Here is a 20941-nt window from a genome sequence, read left to right as displayed (position 1 = left end):
GAAAAACACAACAGGAAGCCTGCTATTTTGCATTTAGTGGCCATTTTGGCCATATTCCACATTTTTTCTTTGATACACTTGTACCAGGGTTTTCATCGGATCAACTTCAAATTGAGATGAGTGTCATCACAACAAGATGGAGATAAAAACTGACTGACAGATTTTTTTTTAATCACACGGTGTGACCGTGGCGTGGTGTCAAAGTTTGATTACACGCCATTAAAACACGATGTTCTGTAACGCGGACATACATGGACCATGAATCCTTTGATTTCAGTCTTCCTAGATCAAAGGAAACTTTATGTCTTGCAAAGGTTACGTCTCTCTCTCTCTCAGAACTGGTTATTTTTGTTTTTTCAGACAAAAAGCATGCAACGCTTCAAAATGGATGTGCTCGGGCCCACCCAGTGCTGCTTTGCAGCCCTAAAATTTTTATTATTATTATTATTATTATTATTATTATTATTCAGGCAAATGAATTGGCTTTTTGAGGGCTTTAACATGCTCAATTTCTTACCAAAATTTGCAGAAAGTTAGAAAGTGGTGAAAATTTACGTATTCTGAAGGAATTTTCAATGTCTAATTGGATCTGTACACCTTTACTTTGACAGTTGAGACTGATAGAAAATACGTTGAGAGGAGGGTGACATGCAGCAAATGTCTGCAACTTGTGTCAAACTGGGGACATAGCTGTTTATATAACCCTTGTATATAATTGATTTCGTATTTTGAACACGTGTTCTTTGTTGTTAATTCATTAATTTCTTTGTTTATTTCCACATTCATAGAAGCAAAGTAAAATATACTCTTTATACATGTTTCTTTCCTCTTCTGACAATGTAAAAGCAGTTAAGTAAAAAAAAAGTGTCCAGCACCCTCAAATTTCCGGTATTTTTGTATCTGTAAAGATGACAAAGGCAAAGAAATCTTGTATAAAATAATGTTAATACAAGTAATATTAACTTAAGCTGTGTTTCATGAAACATTTTTCAATCACTTATCCTGAACTATCCTTCAATCTACCACTGGTGATATCAGTTTGTATATGGACATCTGTAAAAACTATTTCAAATAATGTAAACCCATGTGGAAAATTACTCTGGTTTGATCACAAACAAAATCAAAACAAATTCTTACTTGAATGAAAGTCTGTTTTGCATTACTGTACAGTCAACCCAGTCAATACTCATTCATATAAAGTGTGTTTTTGAGCTGGAATCTAAATTATATGACCGTTCTTTGATTAAATACATTAATGATGTTGATAAAGACTTATAAAGGACATGCTACTACCTGCATTTTTATTCCAGCGTACTTTGTGTGAAATAAAATCACCATGCCCTGACTCTTTCTCTGATCTTGTGGGATGTTATAATTTGAAAGGCTAAATTACCAAAGTAATAGAATAAAAGGAAGTGTAGACAATGTGTTTATACTTGTGAGTTCTATGCAATAAAAATAACTTTTTGCAGCTTTTTTGGATGAAGACAGATTTTATTTGAAATGGAAAAATTACACACAAATAAAAGCAGCACAGTCTAATATCGTAAAATCTATCATAAAGCTTTTCATTTTAACTCAATTACTAATACTTCTTGGTGACATACCCGTGTCCGGGCCTGATATGATGGATTGTGTGTACATGTGGTGGTAAAACCTGCAATCACCTTTTTCTGATAAGATCATTAGGCCACTTGGGAGGCAGCAAAACAAGTTGTGTCACCAGAAGTATACTATTACAAATAAAGTTAAAGTTATTCTCCACTGAGGACTAAGTGGGACAGAGCTTCTAACCCAGTCCATGTAAAACTGCAGACTTTAGTCAGTATGGATTCCTTCCTTTGAATCAAAGCTTAAAAAGTACTTTATCGAACTACATTCTCTGATTTTACAGAGTTCTAGTTTGTATAATAATGGATGGCCTTATATAATTTGTCAAGTTTAGTTGTTTACGACCTAAAGGTTATTTCACTTTTTTTTCGGGTAGAGTGCTTTGTGTGCTGTGATATATATATATATATACACACGAGATATTAACAGGTTTTTATATAATCAGGTCATGAGGAAAATTGTGAAAATGGGCTACACAAATAGATTGATATAATTTATTTATCTCGGTTGATATTGACTGATACAGTTATCATCCAACAGACTGGGTAACAGGGTAGTTACCCAGTCAAAGGTAAAAGCATGCATGTTCATTTCTTCGTGAGGCTAAAGGGCTAAACACCCCGAGTTTCTGTCCATCTCAGGTCAAAGCCAGGTAACCCCCTCGATGCTCCTCACATCATGGCGGCATCTTGGAACGAGAGAAGTTCCAAACACAATCCATGCCCCCCCTTCCCCCTCCTCACTGCTGCTGCTGTTGTGGTTAGATCAGAATCGCCTCTTTACTCATTGTCCAAAGCGGAGGTTTGAGATGAACTCAACACCGCAGTGAACTAGTATATCTGATCAACTCATCATCTCGATCCACAACCAGAAGCAGTGGAAGGCTCGAAGCTTTTCGTGATGCAGCTGCTCATCGCCCTGGAGGCTCGATAGCATGTTTCTTATCATTTCCGGTCAGAGCCGAGCCAGGCCCGACCGGATCAAATAAGATCACTGTGTAGATTTTTAGAACCAACAAACACACTCTCTCACACAAGCATACGACACGAACTCACTCACACAAGCAGTCGACACACGCGCTCTCTCTCTTTCACACACGACACAAACACACGCCATTCACTCTATGAAGGACCCGGAACTTCCGGGGAGCTTTTATATCACATGGCCGCAAAGAATCATGGGAAAAACTAAAACCGGAAGTATAGGGACCTCGTGTGGCCATTAACGGAAACGATCTTCTCTTCTTTCTCCTTTTATTCGATATTACTTACTTTTAAATTCAGAAATTACAGTTTTACAGCCTTAGAAAGGTCATCAACACAGACTAAACGTTCGATATTTTAATAACAAAATTAACGTCACAGCACACATGTTGGGTTTAAATATGGAAATACAACAAAGCAAGACCAAAACAGGATAAAACACAATGTTATAGGCACAGTAAATAAAAAGATATGTAAACAGCAAGCTGTAGGTGTATGACTGTAAGTGTATTTTAAGAAGGTTGCTTTATGTTACCTTTTAATAATTTTATAATATTTTATTTTATTTTGTTTTTACTCTTTTCTCATCTGTAAATTTCAATCCATCCATAAATAATAGAAATAATAAAAACTAGACATATCGATCTGTCGTTCTCTATCAACAACTCTCTGTCAGTCAAAGCATTTCCTGGACACAGCTCATGTTAAAAATGTGAATACCCAATGAACTTTGAATGAATCCACGTGTCATACCGTGTTCTGTTCTGTATGCATCCCATCAGTTGTAGGATGTATGAAACTGTACAGTATGTAATAATAATTTGTATTTTCCCAATAGATGATCAAAAAAGAAATGTCATAAAAATACATAAACAAAGTCTGTGTCATGTAATTTTATGTTGAAGTGGTAAAAACACATACATGATGCTCAGAAACCATGAAGATCGACAAAGACTCTGTGTTGCAAAAGGAAGAGAGTCCTGTGAGAACACGTTGGATTTAAGCTGCATTTCTGTCGGTGGCAATTAACTAATCTAGCATCCTGTGACCTGTTGGGGTTGTGAGGTAATCTTGAATGCCCTAATAAGATTTCAGCGTCTACTACCACTATTGACTACTTCCAGGCTTCACTCCGAGTCTGAGGCTCCCTCGTGAACAGCAGCATGTTGGACTCGAGCACAGAAAGAACCACACAACAGACAAACAGGCAACGTGAGGAGCTGTGATTCTTTCTATCAAAAAATGGACTGAAACAGGTTCACTGCTGCTGCGCTGAAACAGTGGACCTCCACCTTCCTGCCATGGAGGGGTCAACTGCAAAAAAAGTGAGTTCTTGCAAGTTGATTTCTGAGGCCTTCACTACTGTCTGAGGGACAGGTCAGTGTCTGGTCTGGTGGCCTGAGAGAGGTAACAGTAACAAGGCTTATTTAGACTTTTATACAATGTGTCCAACAGACCTTATATTCCTGTTCATATGATCAACGATATAGATCGTCTTGACACAGGATGCCTTCACTGGGACAAACAACCACTCACATCTCTATCTACTTCATAATGTCATTTAAATAAAAAAAAATATGAGTTGTCATTAGATATTGCTCTCCATATCTAAAGATTTATTTCTTAATTGTGGACAAATTCTTCCTTCGTTCTCAGATAGCTGTTGTACCACTTCAGAAAACTGATAGAGACACATCTTGCTGGTGAACATGTGACTCATGTGACTTTTTAAAACCCAATTTTAAAACATGGTCACAGCGTTTTCACTATGGGGTCAAAAATAAACTGTATTTTTTCTTTAGCTACTAACAGATATGCAGCTTGATCACTTAAATGCAAAACATAAATATTGTGTTTATGTATTTTAGGGTTAAAGTATCTTTAAAGGTTATGACAAATCAATTCAGAGTGCCTGTTCAAGAGAGAAGGAGAAGTTTTGAGACATGAGGATGAGTGATTTTGCTGGAATCCATCCCAGCCCTGGATCTTCTGTAGGACAGCTTATAAAAGAGAAAAACCTGTAGTCTCTCTGAGAAAGGCTAGACATCAACAGCATCTGCCATCTGTTCCCGGCTCAGTGTGATCCTCTCCTCAAAGTTATCTGGTTTCAGAGGGTGTGGCAGAGGTATTGTTACCATAGGAGCCTACAGCATAGTGTCTAAATCAAGATATTTACATCGTTTTCTTCCTAATCCCTCTATATTTGTTTGATAATATGATCTGCCAGCACTAAACTTGACCCGCCTGCTCTTGCCTCCTTGTGTCAGCGTGTCTGTGAATTTGTCCTGCAACTTACTTTGTATGCTTGCTTGTTTGTATGCTTTTTGTAGCTCGTTCTATGTCTCTCCTGTGCTGCTTCATGTACTATTGTCATGTCGACTTTTTGTTAGTTTGTTGTGCATGTACTGTCTGCTTTGGTGGGCTACTGCCTCGATGTCTAACACATATAGATGTCCTCTATAAGTCCTAGTCTACCTTTTCAATTTGTGTTTGTTTGATGCTGACTCTTGTTTGTCCTGCATGCTTCATGTATTTTAATGCTTGAACTACTGAATACTTGTATGTGGTTATAATTAATGTTTTATCTGTTGCTTTTCTATGTTCTTTTTTAAAACTCTTTCTGTTATTTGCTTATTTGCTTTTTAGGGAGCCTATTGTTACATCTGGCCAAGGACTGCAGATGGAAACTAACCTTCTGGCTAAATCTGGCATATTTACAGAAATGTCTATTAATATGCACTGTCCCTGTCAAAATAAACAAACAAACAAACAAATATAACAATATTCCTTTCAGTGTGGTTAAAGCTAACGTTATTGTTCCTCTGACGGACAGAGTTACGTCACCTCCGTTCTCCACGTAAACACAGCTCACCTGCTTAAGCAGCACAGCAGGCATTGTCCCTTTTAGCCTTCATCTGATTACGCACTCGGTCCAGTCAGGTGAAGATCAAAAACACCACCAACATGTTTAACTCTGTCCAATGACTAACAGCACATCTTTTCTTTTTCTACTTTCACGCGACAGAAACCAGGATATGGGCGTCACAAAAAAGGTACTTTAATGCACGATTGCTCCGAAATAATAGTAGTTAAACTAATTCAAACATGCACACAGCTGATAGCACAGTGGATTTGAATATGAAGTATCAACTATTTAACCCATCAAATGCTGTGGATCAATCAGTCTGATTAAACGACTGACTGATTGATTTGTTTGTTAAAATAAGCTTGAACCTGATCAAATTAAGTCGAGTTCCATTATATTTAAGTTTTGAATCGTCATTGTTTTTTTCTCTTTGATTAATTTGACTTTATGAGTCAATTAATCAAGAACATACAAACTGTTAATCAGTTAGAGAAGGGTCAAGTTTTTCCTTTGTTTATTGCCATGTGGGTTGAGTGTGTGGGCTGTGAGGAGTTGAAGGAACAGATTGAGATATTTGCTGCTTTGTGTTCCTCAGAGAATTTTGCAGGCTACCAGCTACTGTCCCGTCAGTCCACAGCAGACAGCAGCGGCGATGAGACCGTCCACCCCAGGAAGCTGAACGGCTCCCCAGCGGACCCACCGAGCTACCAGAACCTGCACCGCGAGCTGATGCTAAGCCACAAAAGGTACAAGAGGTCAAACATTAAAAACACCATTAATCTTCTCAGCATCAGAGATGGAGCAGGGCATGATGTGACTGTGTTTGTGTGTACTGACCTTGCAGGGGCCTGCTGCTGGAGGAGAAACCTGAGCTGAAGCGAGTGTTGGAGCAGCGCAGACTGGAGCTGCACAAGGAGGAGGAGATGGCTCAACGCCGGCCCTCAGATCTGGAGACGGAGCTCCGCAAGAGGCAGCAGAAGATGCAAGAGGTCAGATATAACACGCAGCTGGGAGACATCTAAGAAAAACATGACAAAATATAAATAAATTCTCTTTGGCCTAACCACACATTTGTTGCGGGTGTTACCATTGTTACCATAAGGGTTTGACAAGGCAGAGGCGGAGTTTATTGGCCAATGCAAGTACTATATTATAACTTTTACAACATAGTTAGTGTACTTGAGTACACTTATGAAGTACTCACAATTTTCATTTTCTGTTATGTCGTGTTGGAACTTTTATTTCATGAGGAAATAATATTTAACAGATGTCAGCACTGGGTTAAGATTGAACCAGTGTCTCCGAACCTTTGGTGACTGTGACCCCTCACAAAAAGCCCCATGTAGTGAGGCCCCTTGTCACGTGTTCATGTGTCTATGAGTTGTTAGTCCCATCAATTCTACCGTAACACTGACTCGTGCTCTGTTTTGCTAGTACGAGCAGGAGGAGATCAGGCAGCGGGAGAACCAGCAGAAGATCCCAGAGTTTGTCCGTGTGAAGGACAACCTGAGGCGCACTCAGACGTCGGAGCAGTGAGGCCTCCGGGCTCCCATCAGCCCCTGCAGCATCTCACCATAGTGGCCCTGAATGTTTCTGTTCACTGTTTTGTGAGTTCATTGTTGATTGACCTTTGTGACTCACATATGATTCTCATAAAAAAAACAAAAAGATGCACCTTCTGACTTTACATCTCTTTGTGGATTTAACTATCATTTGAATACCAGAATTTGTTTGAGGACAAACCAGGAAATGCATTATCCATTTTTTAGAAATGTCCCGGTTCTGTTTCTGATGTTTGAGTGGAATTGCTTATTTTTTTTATCATTAGTATGTATTTATTTATAATATATATCAATGTGGATCAACACTTGTTAAGGAAGAAGCTGCTACTGTTCAGAGGCTGGATTTTTTTTATGTTTTCTATAATCATTTTGAAAATCTGTTTTATCAAATCAACTTCTCATGCTTCTTTGGGGTCACATCAGTCAAGCACCATTCTTACTTTATTAGACCACTGTTATGAAATGGCTCACAGACACATTTCAGCAGAACTGATTTGCATCAATAGAAACCCTGCCCAGTGCTACAGATTTGCATGTTTGTTTATTTGTTTCTGTCATGACTTTTTATTTGTAGCGTGTCTGTGTTCTGTGGAAATAAAAAGCTTTATGGTTTGCAGAAATGCAACTGTTTTGTTGGAAACAACTCAAAGCACTGGGGACTGATTTGCATGCAGCTCTTCTCCCCGAGGACTCTCACGCTTCTTTCACATGGATGTGGGACTTTGTTTAATTAGCTGATCCTTTCATTCCATCACGGGAGGAGAGGAGAAAGCACAGGCCATCTGGAGGAGGCTTTTCAGGGTACACAGGCCAGGAATACCCAAGGGCCTGGTTAAAGCACCAGAGACATTTGGGCTAGTCGGTGAAGCCACCGGCTGCAAGCAAATAAAAGTCGCATTTCAACATAAAATCAATAGTGAAAGAAGTAGTCGGACCTATTGCTAGTAAAGTAAAACTATCAATATCAATTAGAAATATCTTATAAGAGTAATACTGCTGTGTTTAAAACTGTACTTTGTAAATGCATAAAAAACTGCACTGTCAAGGTAGAGATTATTTTAATTTACAATATATGTATATACAAATATTTTTTTAGATTCTCATGATTTAACACCACAATCAATAATTGTTTATCACATGTTTTGTATGTAAAAGCTGAATCTTTGGTTATATAAATATATAAAAATATATTATAAATATAGTGGAGTAAAAAGTACTTCCCTGTGAAATGTAGTGGAGCAGAAGGTGCTCTCTGCTGAGGCAGCGCTAATATCTATAAAGGGTTTAAAGCCGTAATCAATGGCTCAATTAATAAATCACTGACCAATGCTTTATAGATGTATGTATTTGCCAGGTCATGGAAATTCCTCTTCCAATATGGCACCTTTTCTTGTGTGTCATTAGGGAGACTCCTCCATGGGAACGCTTGACCAGTCACCTTTGGGAAAAGGGCATCTGGACCGAAATTGAGTTACAAGCACATTATTAAAATTTTAAAACTTGATGTGTTATTAGAAGCCTTTCTACTGTATTTACATTTACAGGCAGCTGACTAACGTTTGCTAATAGCTTAAAACAAAAAAGAAACCCTGTGAAATGTATTAATGACTTACTAAGGTTTGGAGGGTTCTCGCTGATAAACTCAAGTGTCATGATGAAGGAGGATATTCCACAAACTGGCAACCAAAGTGATATCATGTTCAATGACATACAACTGATCCATTAAATAGTACTAAGCAATCTATTGACCATTAAAAAAACTATTTTTTAAATGTATTTACACAGACCATTTATTCACAAATTACAACTGACCTGATTTGGCTTAAAAAGGTGCATTAACCATAGATCACCGATTATAAGGGCATTTTAAATTGTGTCCTCATGGTAAATGGAAACTAAATAATTAAGCATTATAGTTGCTTTTGGCAGCTTTACATAAAAATAAAGTAAACGAAAAAGAGAATGAAATCAAATGCAAGAAACACTCTCAACACAGTAGATACATATTTGCATGTGTAGAAATCAAAAGTGCATTAGTGTCTATTGAATGCTCTTTGAACGTCTTCTGGGATGAAGAGTGGCTCATCATCATAGTTCTCATAGTGAGTGAGGTCTGGTTCAACACTCACATATACTTGCCAGCTGTTCTGGTCTTTTCCCTTTTTTTCTACCAAAACTTGTCTCTCCCTGCGGCCATTCATCGTCTGAGGGTCTTCTCAAATTAAAAGCCCCCTCAGAGAGTCGCGTGCTGTGTCCCCACCTCAATAGTCAGAGTGTGTCTGGAGAGTCCGCAGTGTTGGACTGAACCATTTACAAAAAATGTGCAGGGGGGATCAGAAGCAGCTAATTCTTTACTTTCTCCCATAAAAAAAAAACACTTCCCTGATAACAAACAGTTGTGAACATCAGTAAAAATAAATAAAACAAACATGTAAAATTTAAGAGGTATTTAACTTTGACTACTTCAGTAAAGTTAATTGAAGTCCCCCCCCCAAGCGGAAGTGGATTGGTCTGAAACAGATGTCCCAGGCGTCACTCTCACACAGGATCAGAAAGTGTGGACTGCTGCTGTGTGCAGAGAAGATGCGGTAGAGGAGCACAGGACACAACACAAAGTGAGTACACAACTTTATAACAAGGTCTACTGTGATGGGAGAGAAGGAGCAGAGGAAGAGCTGCAACATGATTCTAACCAGTGTGTGAGAGGGGTCAGGGAGGGATGGTACAAGACCATAATGTTTTAATAAACATTATAGAACAGACACCAGTGGAATGGAAGTGAATATTTCTGCTGTTTATAATACCTTATGCAAAAATGCTACAAAGCATCATGTCATAATGATAAGTGCTCACTCTTCTTCCTTATTGCATAGTAATAGCAATGGAGTTACTTAATGTATGGATCCTATCAAAATATTTTAAAGTTCTACATTCAGAGTAAGTAGCATTAGTAAGACAGTACTTATAATGTAAATGTCCACTTTCATGGTGTTATGTAATCGACCCCCCCTCTTGTGCTGCAAAATGAAAAAACATATGATACATATTGTGGTCATGTCTTATACTTAAAGTGAGTGGTAATAACAAAATAAATCTTGTGCAGTTTAAAGTACACCTCTCTCTCTGAAAACTATCAGTGTGAAATTGAAATACTCAAATACAAGTACCTCAAAGGTTATTCCAGTATTTGTGTACTTAGGTACTTAGTTACTTTTCCACACTGGTAACTTGCTTTACTCAACCATCTGTACTTCACAGTGATTAAGGACTTATAATGTACTCAAGTGTTTTCTCCTTGTACTCATCAGTACTTCAATTAAATGGCTCCTTATAGTAATCTAATACCAATATGAAAGGAATGACTCTTTGTAGTGAGTAAATTTACTTTGACATACATATTATTGTTGATACCACTGCAGAGATTTCATTTTAATGGATTATTATAGTATGGTATATTATAGTATAGTATAGCATGGCATAGCAAAGTACAGTATAGCATAGTATAGTGTGGTGTATTATAGTATAGTGTAGGCACGGCAAGGCAATTTTATTTACATATCACTTTTCATATACAAACAATTCAAAGACAAAATGTAATGTTCCATTTCAAAATCGGAAAGCCCATAAAAATACAATTGAATATAGAAGAGAAGGGTAGAATAGAGTAGAGTACCTGTAAAGGAAAGGTTATTAACCTTCAGTATTGTTAATATCACTAACTATGATGTGTCGGGTTCTTGCTAAATGATAACTTGGTCTGTATTTTACCATTAATATTAGTTTAATAGGCTGCTCTCACTTTAAGAAATAAAAATGTGGGACCACAGACCTGAGGGTGGCAGATGTTTCTGCCACTGCAGCAGAATAAACACAATCCCCCAACGGTCGTCATGTTGACAGACATGCAGTGCTACTGTGGTGCCAAACACAACACCTCTGTGTTGATATGCCCCTGGAGTCCCCCTGGTTTTTATGTGTTAACTGAGGCCACTTATGGGTGAAAGACAGAACCCACTTCCTGCCAGTGGGCTGTGATGACTACCGGTGTCCACTCGGATGCCTCAGCCTCAGAGGGACAAGGTGCAGTGATACCCGGGCAGCCCTTCAGCCTCTGGTGAACAATGGAGCATCTCTTCTTGCCCTCTGTATTTACGCTGTCGCTGGGCTGTGACAGTGCTGCTGTGTCTGGACAGCATATGGCCTCCAGAGAGCGAGTGCAGGCTGGTGTGGTGCTCATTACCCTGTATTGTGTCTGTTGGAAAGCTGCAAGACTCTGCACTGCTCCACAGTGTTGATCTGAATGAGCACTGACAAATAAAAGAGGCTCACAGTGTTTAAGCCTTTAATATCACCGCCTCACAGCGATGGCTCACATTAACTTCATGTTATCATAGCCTCCACTCTGCGTTGTGCTGCTGTCTGTGGAGTTTCCAAACTCAACACGGCTTCTCCAGGCGAAGATCTGACTCCAGTGACTTGCTGTGTAATACAACACTCAATTTTTTTTTTCCTATTTTGCCGCTCCCCCACATTGATGCACTTTTCTTCCAGCAGCCCATATTGTGTAGAGTGGATCCATTTTGCTGAATGGATTTTGGCTCCTCATCAGACTCTGAAATAAGGCATGCTGTAAAGTCGTTTGGTTTCTTCCATAGTATCAGCACTCAGCGGAGAATCTTAATTACAGGGTTCAAACAGGCCTTGGTCTGGTTTCAGGCATCCCTCACTGTTTCCTCGCCGAGGCCGGTCCCCGTTGGTAATTCCTGGGCCGACCACAGTGGTAATGAGCACGGCGGCGGTGGCGGCATTCCAGGAGATCGCAGCTCCAGAGGCTCATGGGAAATTGTGGGGGGGGGGGAAGTCTGCGAGACAGTGAGTCCACATCGTGATCTCTTGCCATAAACACCCACTTCCGTTGATGTTGCGCTGTCACGGTCGGGCGAGCGAGCTAAGGATGGGTGTGGACCTTCAGCTCGCATCCCCTATTTCCAGAGTCTTCATTAGCAGTGATCACACGCTCATCTCAATTATGATGTTATGAATACATCAATCAAGTCTACCGGGTGGAGACAGTGCTATCGGCTCCTAATCCGTCAGGAAATGTGCTTCTGTTAGAAAAGTGTTGTTTTTTTCTTGCAAGTTTTTTTTTTGAAAGCTATGATAAATGGTTCTGCAATAAGCTGCAACTTCTCGTGAGATTCCCTCACCCACCCACTCACTCAGCCTACATCCCCCGACCACAGACTCTTGTGAAAGTCTTCAGAGAGTTATGGGGTGTAAGCGGGTAAATCCCACATTACTCTGCCTGTGTCTGATTACCGGGCTGGATTCCTGTTGACGTCTTTCAGGGAGAGAGCGCCGCAGAGTTGCAGCCGGGCGTTTTTTTGAGAGTACAGTAGACCCCGGGCCTCGCAGGGTAAAATGTTTTAACTCAGCACTGTTCCTTTCTCCACCTCTCAGCTGCAGCCGTGTCTCAATATCGGCCAAACAATGCAGCTGAGGCCTGAAGCAGAGTCGTCAGCAGATATTGTGCCTACAGCAGATTATTCAGACCGGTCGGTGGATACAGGGCCTTTGTTGCACTGTTGTTTTACTGACTCGAGCTGCCTGGCTCTGCCTCATTGTGCTACTGGCTGTTCGTATAGCTGTGTCAGTTCACATGAGTTGCTGTGGTGAATGGGTCCGGCCGACGGGATACACAATAATATCCTGTTAGAGGACGTTCTCATCCTCACAGGCTCTGAGTCTTCCTGGTCCCTGCAGGAAAAGGCCTGATACCGATCTCCAAACACTAAGCATGAGACAGGAGCTGGGGATTATAAACAGCAGCCCCTCGCAACACACTCATTCATGTTGTGTTTTTAAGTCACCCTGCCCCCCCCACCCCCCTCCACCCCTCCACCCCTTTATTCCGGATATCATTTACTTCTTATATGAATTGTATCTGCCCTGTCAGTTTGTTTATAAGCAAGATTATTCAACAACTACTGGATGGATTGAAACTCGGAAGGATGTGATATGAGTCAAGGAGTAGTGTGGTGTGGCTCGGGATCAGGGTTCTGATCTATTCCATCAGATACTGTTTTTTTTTAAATAGGGAATTATTCATGGTTCTTGATGGAAAACATCAGGTACATTCAGGGAACTGATATTTATGTTTGTGTGTATTTTGGTGCAGCTTGATTGACTTTAAAGGGGCCTGTTAGGTGTTGGCGGAGGCAGGTGCTCTACGGAGTGACATTCTAGTATTTACATGATTTTAACAAAGAGGCTGCCTCATGATTAATCAAGTTTCTGAACTGTCCCTTGAATGAATGTGTGGCATTGATGCAATGCAGGCCAATAAGCCAACAAGGTCTCTTGTGACCTGCTGGCCTTTTTAAGAAGAAGTTGAGTGTGTTGGCAGACATGTGAGATCAAGAACTTGAGCTAAAATAAAAATAAAGGCAGCATTTCTTGGACTTGTTTTTTCTCTTGTCCTGAGGCAATTTCCCGAAATCAGTCACACACAGATCTCCTGGCCTGTTTTAAAACGCCTTGACTTATCATTTAAATGCAACCTCCAATTTGTTGTTGTTGTTTTCCTCTTCTTGCCATTGTTCCTCTAGCTCCAGAAGTCATTTTGGGTCATTGTCAGTCAGATGTTTGGTGGGAAAGCGACAATGGAGCAGTGTGGGCCATAAACATGTATTGTGCTCGCCTGTTTGTGAAAGTGTGTTATTGAAAATGGGCAGCGTTGCACAGGAGTCAGCAGGGACCTTGTGATCCGATGCTGTGTGGACAAGCCCAGCATTGAGACATTCTTCCACTTCAAAGCCCCCAGAGGGTTTTCTGGACACTGGTTGAATGGGAGCTGAGGGAGGGGTGCTCGGGGGGGAACAGGTGCAGTGCCTGAGTGGGGTAATTCCTGCCGCCATCTGCTTTCTTTTTTGGGGTCTGGGCTCTTTAAACGCCCTCTGACACGCCTCACTGGGACACGCTCCCCTAGCCAGCCGCACCGTGCCCCGTCACCATGGCATCACGATACGGATTAACCCCTGCACATGTGCCGAGTCAACCGTGGGGGTCTGCCTCTTTTGTGATGGAGCATGGGAGGCAGAGGGAGGAGGAGGAGAAGGAGGAGGAGGGAGGGAGACACAGAGCTGCATGGATAAGTGTGTGAAAGGACACTCGCCAGTCATTCACCTTTGTTAAGTAAAGGAGGAGGAGCCTGAATGAATGAAGCCATGTGGCTGCAAAACAACAGCAGAATCTTTACTCCTCTACTAAGTGACCAATCTGATTTCGCTAACCCCAACAAACCTTTTTCAACAGGTATTTAATAAACAACAACTTGAGAACCCAGAGTGAAGATGACGGCCATCGAGAGTAAAGAGGAGATCAGTGACACCGACAGTGGGATAATCCTGCACTCTGGTAAGAACATGTGAGGAGATTATCAGCACAGAAATAACCCCTCTAACTCCCAAACATTTCATCTTCACATTCAGGCTGAACTATCAATAACAAAACACAATGACAATGCTCATTTTAGGGCTAATATTCATATTTGAAAGTTTAATGGTCAGCTATTAGTGACTTATTTTTTCAATAAAAATGTGTGTTTTGATAATGTTTAAATGTTATTTACTTAGAGGAACTTTTTTTCAAGTTTAAAAATAAAGTTCAGGGGATTTTCTTTGTTATTTATAAACACTGAGTGTTATATTTTTCTGAGCTAATAATGGCCCTCTCTGACGTACTGCTCACATAATAGGCTCACAGTGATGGCAGCAGCCCACATGACACGGCACCATGCAGGCATGACCATGAGAAAACACCGAAAAACAAAAACTGTGCATCACTGACCTGCTTAGATAGAAGATATAAGAACCAATGCCAGTGTAAATCCAGAAGAAATATAGTTATAACTAGTATACTTATGTTATATTTTATATTAAATATATACTTATTTCCATGGTAGATACAGAGGCTGGTGAGGAGAGCTTGATCTGATCCTCTCTGTGTTTCCTCTGCAGGTCCAGACAGCCCCACGTCCCCGGGGAAGGACCCGACCACTCACACCAGAGCCCTGAAGCTGAAGCACCAGTCTCTGGAGGAGAGTCTGGAGCTGTGCCTGCTGGAGCTGAGGACGCTCTGCAGAAGAGAGGCAGTAAGTAGCCCTGGTAGACAAACGCGTGTAGGCCCTAACAAGCTTTTATTTCTAATGAGGAGCTCCTCAATGAAAGGTTAGGATAGTGTTCTGTGTGGCAAAATTACCTCTGCCAAGGAGGTGGTTCAAACCTGTCCGTTTGTTTCTTACATTATAAGATTAAGCAAATACTACTGTACGGATTTCCACCAAACTAGGTGGAAGGCTGCATGGGTCAGGGTCAGGGAAGAAACCAGTACATTTAGATGTGGATCTGGATCAGGGAGCAGATCCAGGATTTCTGAAACTTTACAAGATAGTTTTTTAACTGAGAATAATTCAAGGATCTTGATTGTTTGGATTTGGATCCAAACAATAATCTGGATCTATTGAATTTAAATGTGGTGTCATTAGCTTGTTGAGCCTTGGTGGAGGACTTGCCTTCTAGTTTTTCCATTAATGTAATCACATCTTTTATTTTGTTTTTTTCAGGAGCTGACTGGTTCACTTCCCTCTGACTATCCTCTGATGCCAGATGAGAAGCTCCCTCGGATCCGAAGGAGGATTGGAGCTTCCTTCAAGCTGGATGAAGGTCTCATCCATCTGGATAAACAGGTACGAGCCTGTTCAGTAATTTTGATGAGCGAGCAAAAGAGGCTTCAACCTGTGAGCTAAATCTAAATGTCAGAACTTGCCTCTGTCGCAGGATTCAGAGCTGCATCTGCTGGAAACTGACTTGGCTCTACAGCAGCAGATTTATGAGGCGGCTCGCAAACTCTCACTGGAGGAGAAACTCAGCAAACCGCAGAAGAAGAGCCGGCTGCAGCAGTGCAAGAGGGAGGAGAAGAAAGTGAAAGACCTGAAGGAGGCCGTGCTCCAGTCCAGGATCAGGAGCGAGTGCAACTCACCGTGCATCAGCATCGCAACCAGTCGAAACAAAGGTGAGGGAGGCTGCTGCTCCCTGGTGGCCCATGTGCACACTGCACTCATCAACAGACTAATATAATGCTTGTTTTCTGTTTGCAGATGTGTGCATGTCTGATGACAGCTCCCTGTCTGATGTGGTGGCTCTGGATGAAGGTGAGTGGGGGGGTTCATTTATATGCATATCATCACTCTCTCATTGTTTGTTTAAAACATGTAGAGGACAGAAGTCAGCGGGAGAGGAATCAGCCAATCAACAGTTCATTAGACATATTCTTTAGCAAGGCATTCAATTAAATGTTTTGTAGAAGAACAATAGTATAAGCATTGTAGTATACTCAAAGTACCAAAAGTAGAAGCACTCATGATGCAGAATATTATATTTTAGAATAAGAGATATATTATTATGTAGTACTCCATGGATGAATCAAGCCATATTTGATCTTAACTTATAAATATGTATCATATTTTATTTGCTAATTATATTTTGTTTGAGTCTGCAATGTAATGTGCAGTTATGTAAAAAGAATGTAGTGAAGTAAAGAGCACAGTAATTGTATTTCTGTCTAAAAGTTTAATGGAGTACGGGTAGAAAGTATCATTCTCAACTACAAGTACCTCTAAATTTTACTTAAGAAGAGCACTTGAGTAAATGTACTTAGTTACTTTCTATCATTGTACGTTATAGCTAATGTAGATCAGATTTATTTTGAAGCAGTGTGATGGCCAATTGAACAGACAGCAGTTTCAATGAAGCATCCATATCGTTGTGTGCTGAAAATGTAAAAGATTAGTCGGAATCAGCGTTTCTTGAAGTCAAGGGACGATAAAAACAAAGCATTCTCTCACACTCCTGATCTTCTCTCTGGCCGTCCACAGACTTGGACTCGTCCAGCTCCATCTCTCCTCCTGTGTTGGGCACCTCCTATCCCGACCCCCTCCAGCTGTCAGCCAAGTCCCTGCAGTCATCAGGCCAGCTCAGTGTGGAGTATGAGCGCTCTCCCATCCAGAACTCTCCGTGGAAGGAGACCAGTCTGGACCAGCCGTACCAGAAGGCGACACAAGCTCAGTCCACGTGCAGCAGCAGGTCCAGGTGTGTGTTAACAACCCGACGAAATGAGTCCTGCAGCGGGTTGGAAACCCACAGACAAACTCCTAAACAGTTGTTTAACGGGTAATAAACGTGTTATCGGGTAAAAATATATGTAAATATATGAAACCTGGTCAGCCTCAAGCCTTGATTTTATTGGGAAGGCCAATGGAAACCCTTTGACTACTTCAATGGCTCAATTAACTATCACTGCCAGATTTGAACTAGCGAGAACATTGAAATACACAACTCTACCCGTTAGAGTCAAACTAAAACAGAAAGAGATTTAAACATTAAATAAATATTAACATATCTTTCCATTTTACGATATTAACATGAGAATCAAAACGGAGAAGATAGTTAAAAGAGAAAAATCACTTTATTCTTTAACAGTTGTTTGTGGCTGGCACACATTTAGCTCATAAAATAAACACATGGTCAAATGTCAGTTCACACAAAGCTTAGCTTACATGTTCATGTTTTGGATGGATGTGCCAAACCAGTACTATACTATACAGTTAGAATTTCTAAGCCAAGAACATCTTCAGTATTAAAAATGAATAATATTGAGATCCATGTGTAAAGATGACCTCCTGCCACTGGTTCAGGTTTTATGAAGGACAGTCTGCCGTCAGGAGATCTGCTCCATGCTGCATGACTCATGTTGTCCCTCCTGTGTTTGCTGTGTGCAGTAGTCCAGCACCACCCCCGGTATCAACAGAGAGCTGCAGGATTCCTCTGTCTCAGTTCATCAAGAACTCGGCCCTGCGCCACAACAACTCCACCAGCGCCCCCTCCACCCCCGAGCTGCACATACGTCGCCAATACACCCAGTCCTTCAGGTAAATGGCATAAGATTTATCCATCACCTGATGTTCAAAGAGCATAAAAACCCATGAACTTCAGTTTTACAGTTTCACATGATGTGTCTTCTCAGACTCGCCAAAAACAAGCCGCCTGCTGAGCCGGAGCGCCTCGGCTCAAACAGCCGAGGACGAGCCAAGCTTCCCCAGCTGCGCTGCCTGGCCGACCTGATGGTGCGTTCTCCAGAGTACTCCCCCCTGCGCCTGTGCCAGTCCAGCTCTGAGGACAGCAGCTCGGAGCACTCGTCCTCCTCCTACATCAGCTCTCCTGGCATGGAGGGCCCGACTGAGATGCCAAAGCTCTGCCCGCCGCCTTACGGGTTCCACTTCGGAGCGCAGAAAAAAACACCCTCCAGCTTCCCGGGCTCCCACAAGAACAACATCCAGTCCAGCTGTGTCAAGGCCATGGCAGAAGACGGCCCCCTGTCCCCTCAGGACCTGGCCACGGGGAAGTGCTTCTTCTCCACTCCCCCTGTGACGCGCCGTCCTCTGCAAAGACAGTGTCAAGACGGAGCGTCGTCCCCAAGGAGAATCCTGAAGCCCCCTCCGCCTTACACCAGGCTGGTGCGGGCGCCCTCTCTGAAGGAGTACCCCAACCACGCCATCAGGCTGATGCCCAGGGAGATTGTGTCGGAGGAGCTGAGATCGTGGCATCAGAGGAATCAGCTGCAGAAGTTATGGCCGGACAGCTTGGATCAGCAGAGCTCCACCTTACCTCACCTGCATCCATTTAAACAGGTTGGTACTTATAATTATGGAAATTTAACAGGCCACTAACACACCTTGATCCCATTTTGAATTGTGTGTCGGACAGGAGGAATTAAAGGACCAGTGTGTAGGATTTAGGATCTATTGACAGAAATTAAATATAATATTCATATTGTTGTTTTCATGAATGATTTTGGATTATTTCTACTTTTGAATGATTACTATTTATTTGAGGATCCATTTTGTACAGAAAATCAAAGCCGGTGACCTGTGACAGTAATGTGTACGAGTTCCCCCAATAATCTCACAGTTGGCTTTCATGGGAGCTCAGGTCCTTTTCCGAGGGGCCTAGTTCCCCTTTGTTCCCTTTAGCTCCCCTGTAAATTGAACCACAAGTGGAACCATCAAATTGTTTTTGCTTTTTGGCTTTAAAAAAGTACAGAATGCACAAGATGAGCCCTGATCTCATGTGTTGATGTGTTTTCTGCAGGGCTCGGGTAATGTGATTCTCCAGAGAGCTGCAGACGGGACTCCGCTCCAGTGGTTTGTGGCCGAGGACGCTGAAATCGTGAGCCAGGTGTAGCTGAGGCCTCTGCAGCCTCTTCAGTAGGATGTACTTTGTGCTACTCGTTTTTTATTTATCTCTGTATTTATTACGTCTTTGGACTCTCTGTGAGATTTAATGTTGACATGATGCAGAAACCACGGACCTGTTTGGTCCCCCGATGAGCACATTTCTCTCTTCTTTTAATTTAAAACTTAATGTAAGGTGATATACCACTTTTATTTATTTTAAAATAATTTTCCTTTACATGTTGATAAAAAATTGAAATGGTGAACTGCGGTTCATAAATTTAATAAACGTGTCAGATGGAAAGTTGCTTTGTGGCTTGCACACACCTCAAGTAGTTTTCAAATAAGCTTTCTCATTCCTAATATAATTTGAACCGATACACTATATTTATCTACTATTTAAAATTTCCCTTTGCAACATAGAGACTTATTTGTGGAAATTTGAAAATGAAATTTATATATAAAGTTACAATTGTACATCTGTCTATCCATGACGTGAAGTAAGAATAACTAACGTTTGCTTGTTACTCTTGATAATTAATCACTGATGCCTTTAACGGTGGTTTGATGAATGTTTTCACTGCAGTTTGCTGTTTTGTTACTAACCAAGGGATTGTATCAGTTTTGATATTTTTTTGTATATTTATAATAAATATAAAAATGTGACTGAAAACGATGTTTGTGGTGTTTCTTTTATCTAGAAGTTGGAGATGAAATAAAGTATTTCAGAACAGAGTTACATCAAAATGTTTTATTTTGTACACACAAAGAGCTTTCCAGCCAGGTGGTTTACACACGTACTCTTCAGTCGAGTCAAGTCAAATGGTTCCAGAAGATCAGGGCTCAAATGTTCCATTGTGAAGCTTCCACAGAACGTACGTCAGCACGATGACAAAGAAGAGCACAAACAGGTACAAGCAGAGGACAACCCAGCGACAGCGATACAGCCAGTGAGCCAGAGGACGTCTCCAAGAAGAGCTATACCTGGTGAGAGCGTCAGTCAGTCGGTGTGTGTGAGGAGGAAATATTCATCGCAGTCATCTAAATTATTTGAATAAATATGTTTTACTTACGTTCCCGCAGAGATCCGTCGGAAGATATTTGTTCTCTTTTTCTCCTTTTCTAACTTCTTCTTTGACAATGCAGCTTTGCCCTTGTGTCTCTGTCGCAGAGTATCCAGAGGGGAGCTGTGATAGAGGCACACAATTTAAAGATGTTACTCTGGCTGAATTATTGCACTACAATATCAAGCAAAGCTATAATGGGAACTGCGTAACATGGCCTATGTTGTTTTATAATGCATACAACATTGAAAAGGAAATAAAAAAACTAAAATGAAAATAACAGAAAAAGCCTCAAACAGAGTCTGCTATTTTTACCCAATCTTGGGTAAATGTCAACAGTTGTGTTTCATTGACGCATGTTGCCAGATTAACTTGTAATTACTTAAATTACAGACGGCAAAGTCATTGTCACACAAAGTCTGCGACAAGGTCAGTAATCCAGCCGTTAAAAAAACAGATAAACAAACTCCATACATAAAACCTGTGGGTTCAAATTAATTATCTCTACACGGGAGGTTATGCTTTACTTGGTGCCATCTTGTTTGCCTGTTAGATTGTAGCATTGC

The 20941-nt window shown here is 41.1% G+C and overlaps 2 protein-coding genes and 1 non-coding gene across 3 annotated transcripts; 2 read left to right on the top strand and 1 right to left on the bottom strand.

Moving 5' to 3' along the window:
* Positions 1 to 2371: 2371 nt before the first annotated feature.
* Positions 2372 to 2743, bottom strand: LOC133007922 (small Cajal body-specific RNA 2). The gene has a single exon (XR_009680213.1). It is a non-coding gene; the product is annotated as a small Cajal body-specific RNA 2 (non-coding RNA).
* A 1152-nt stretch (positions 2744 to 3895) lies between these two features.
* Positions 3896 to 6996, top strand: zgc:195245 (uncharacterized protein LOC565483 homolog). Its single transcript, XM_061075588.1, has 5 exons — positions 3896 to 3919; positions 5620 to 5647; positions 6056 to 6206; positions 6305 to 6449; positions 6895 to 6996. Exons 1-5 carry the CDS (start codon positions 3896 to 3898, stop codon positions 6994 to 6996), a joined length of 450 nt encoding a protein of 149 aa, XP_060931571.1.
* Positions 6997 to 14374: 7378 nt separating this feature from the next.
* Positions 14375 to 19436, top strand: inavaa (innate immunity activator a). The gene is made up of 9 exons (XM_061075540.1): positions 14375 to 14438; positions 15041 to 15174; positions 15646 to 15768; positions 15860 to 16094; positions 16180 to 16233; positions 16957 to 17170; positions 17860 to 18009; positions 18105 to 18768; positions 19229 to 19436. Exons 1-9 carry the CDS (start codon positions 14375 to 14377, stop codon positions 19319 to 19321), a joined length of 1731 nt encoding a protein of 576 aa, XP_060931523.1. The 3' UTR covers positions 19322 to 19436.
* The last annotated feature ends 1505 nt before the right edge of the window (positions 19437 to 20941 follow it).

The sequence above is a fragment of the Limanda limanda genome, chromosome 7, assembly GCF_963576545.1.
Source record: "Limanda limanda chromosome 7, fLimLim1.1, whole genome shotgun sequence".
NCBI lineage: Eukaryota > Metazoa > Chordata > Actinopteri > Pleuronectiformes > Pleuronectidae > Limanda > Limanda limanda.
This window is presented reverse-complemented; position numbering and strand designations above follow the sequence as displayed.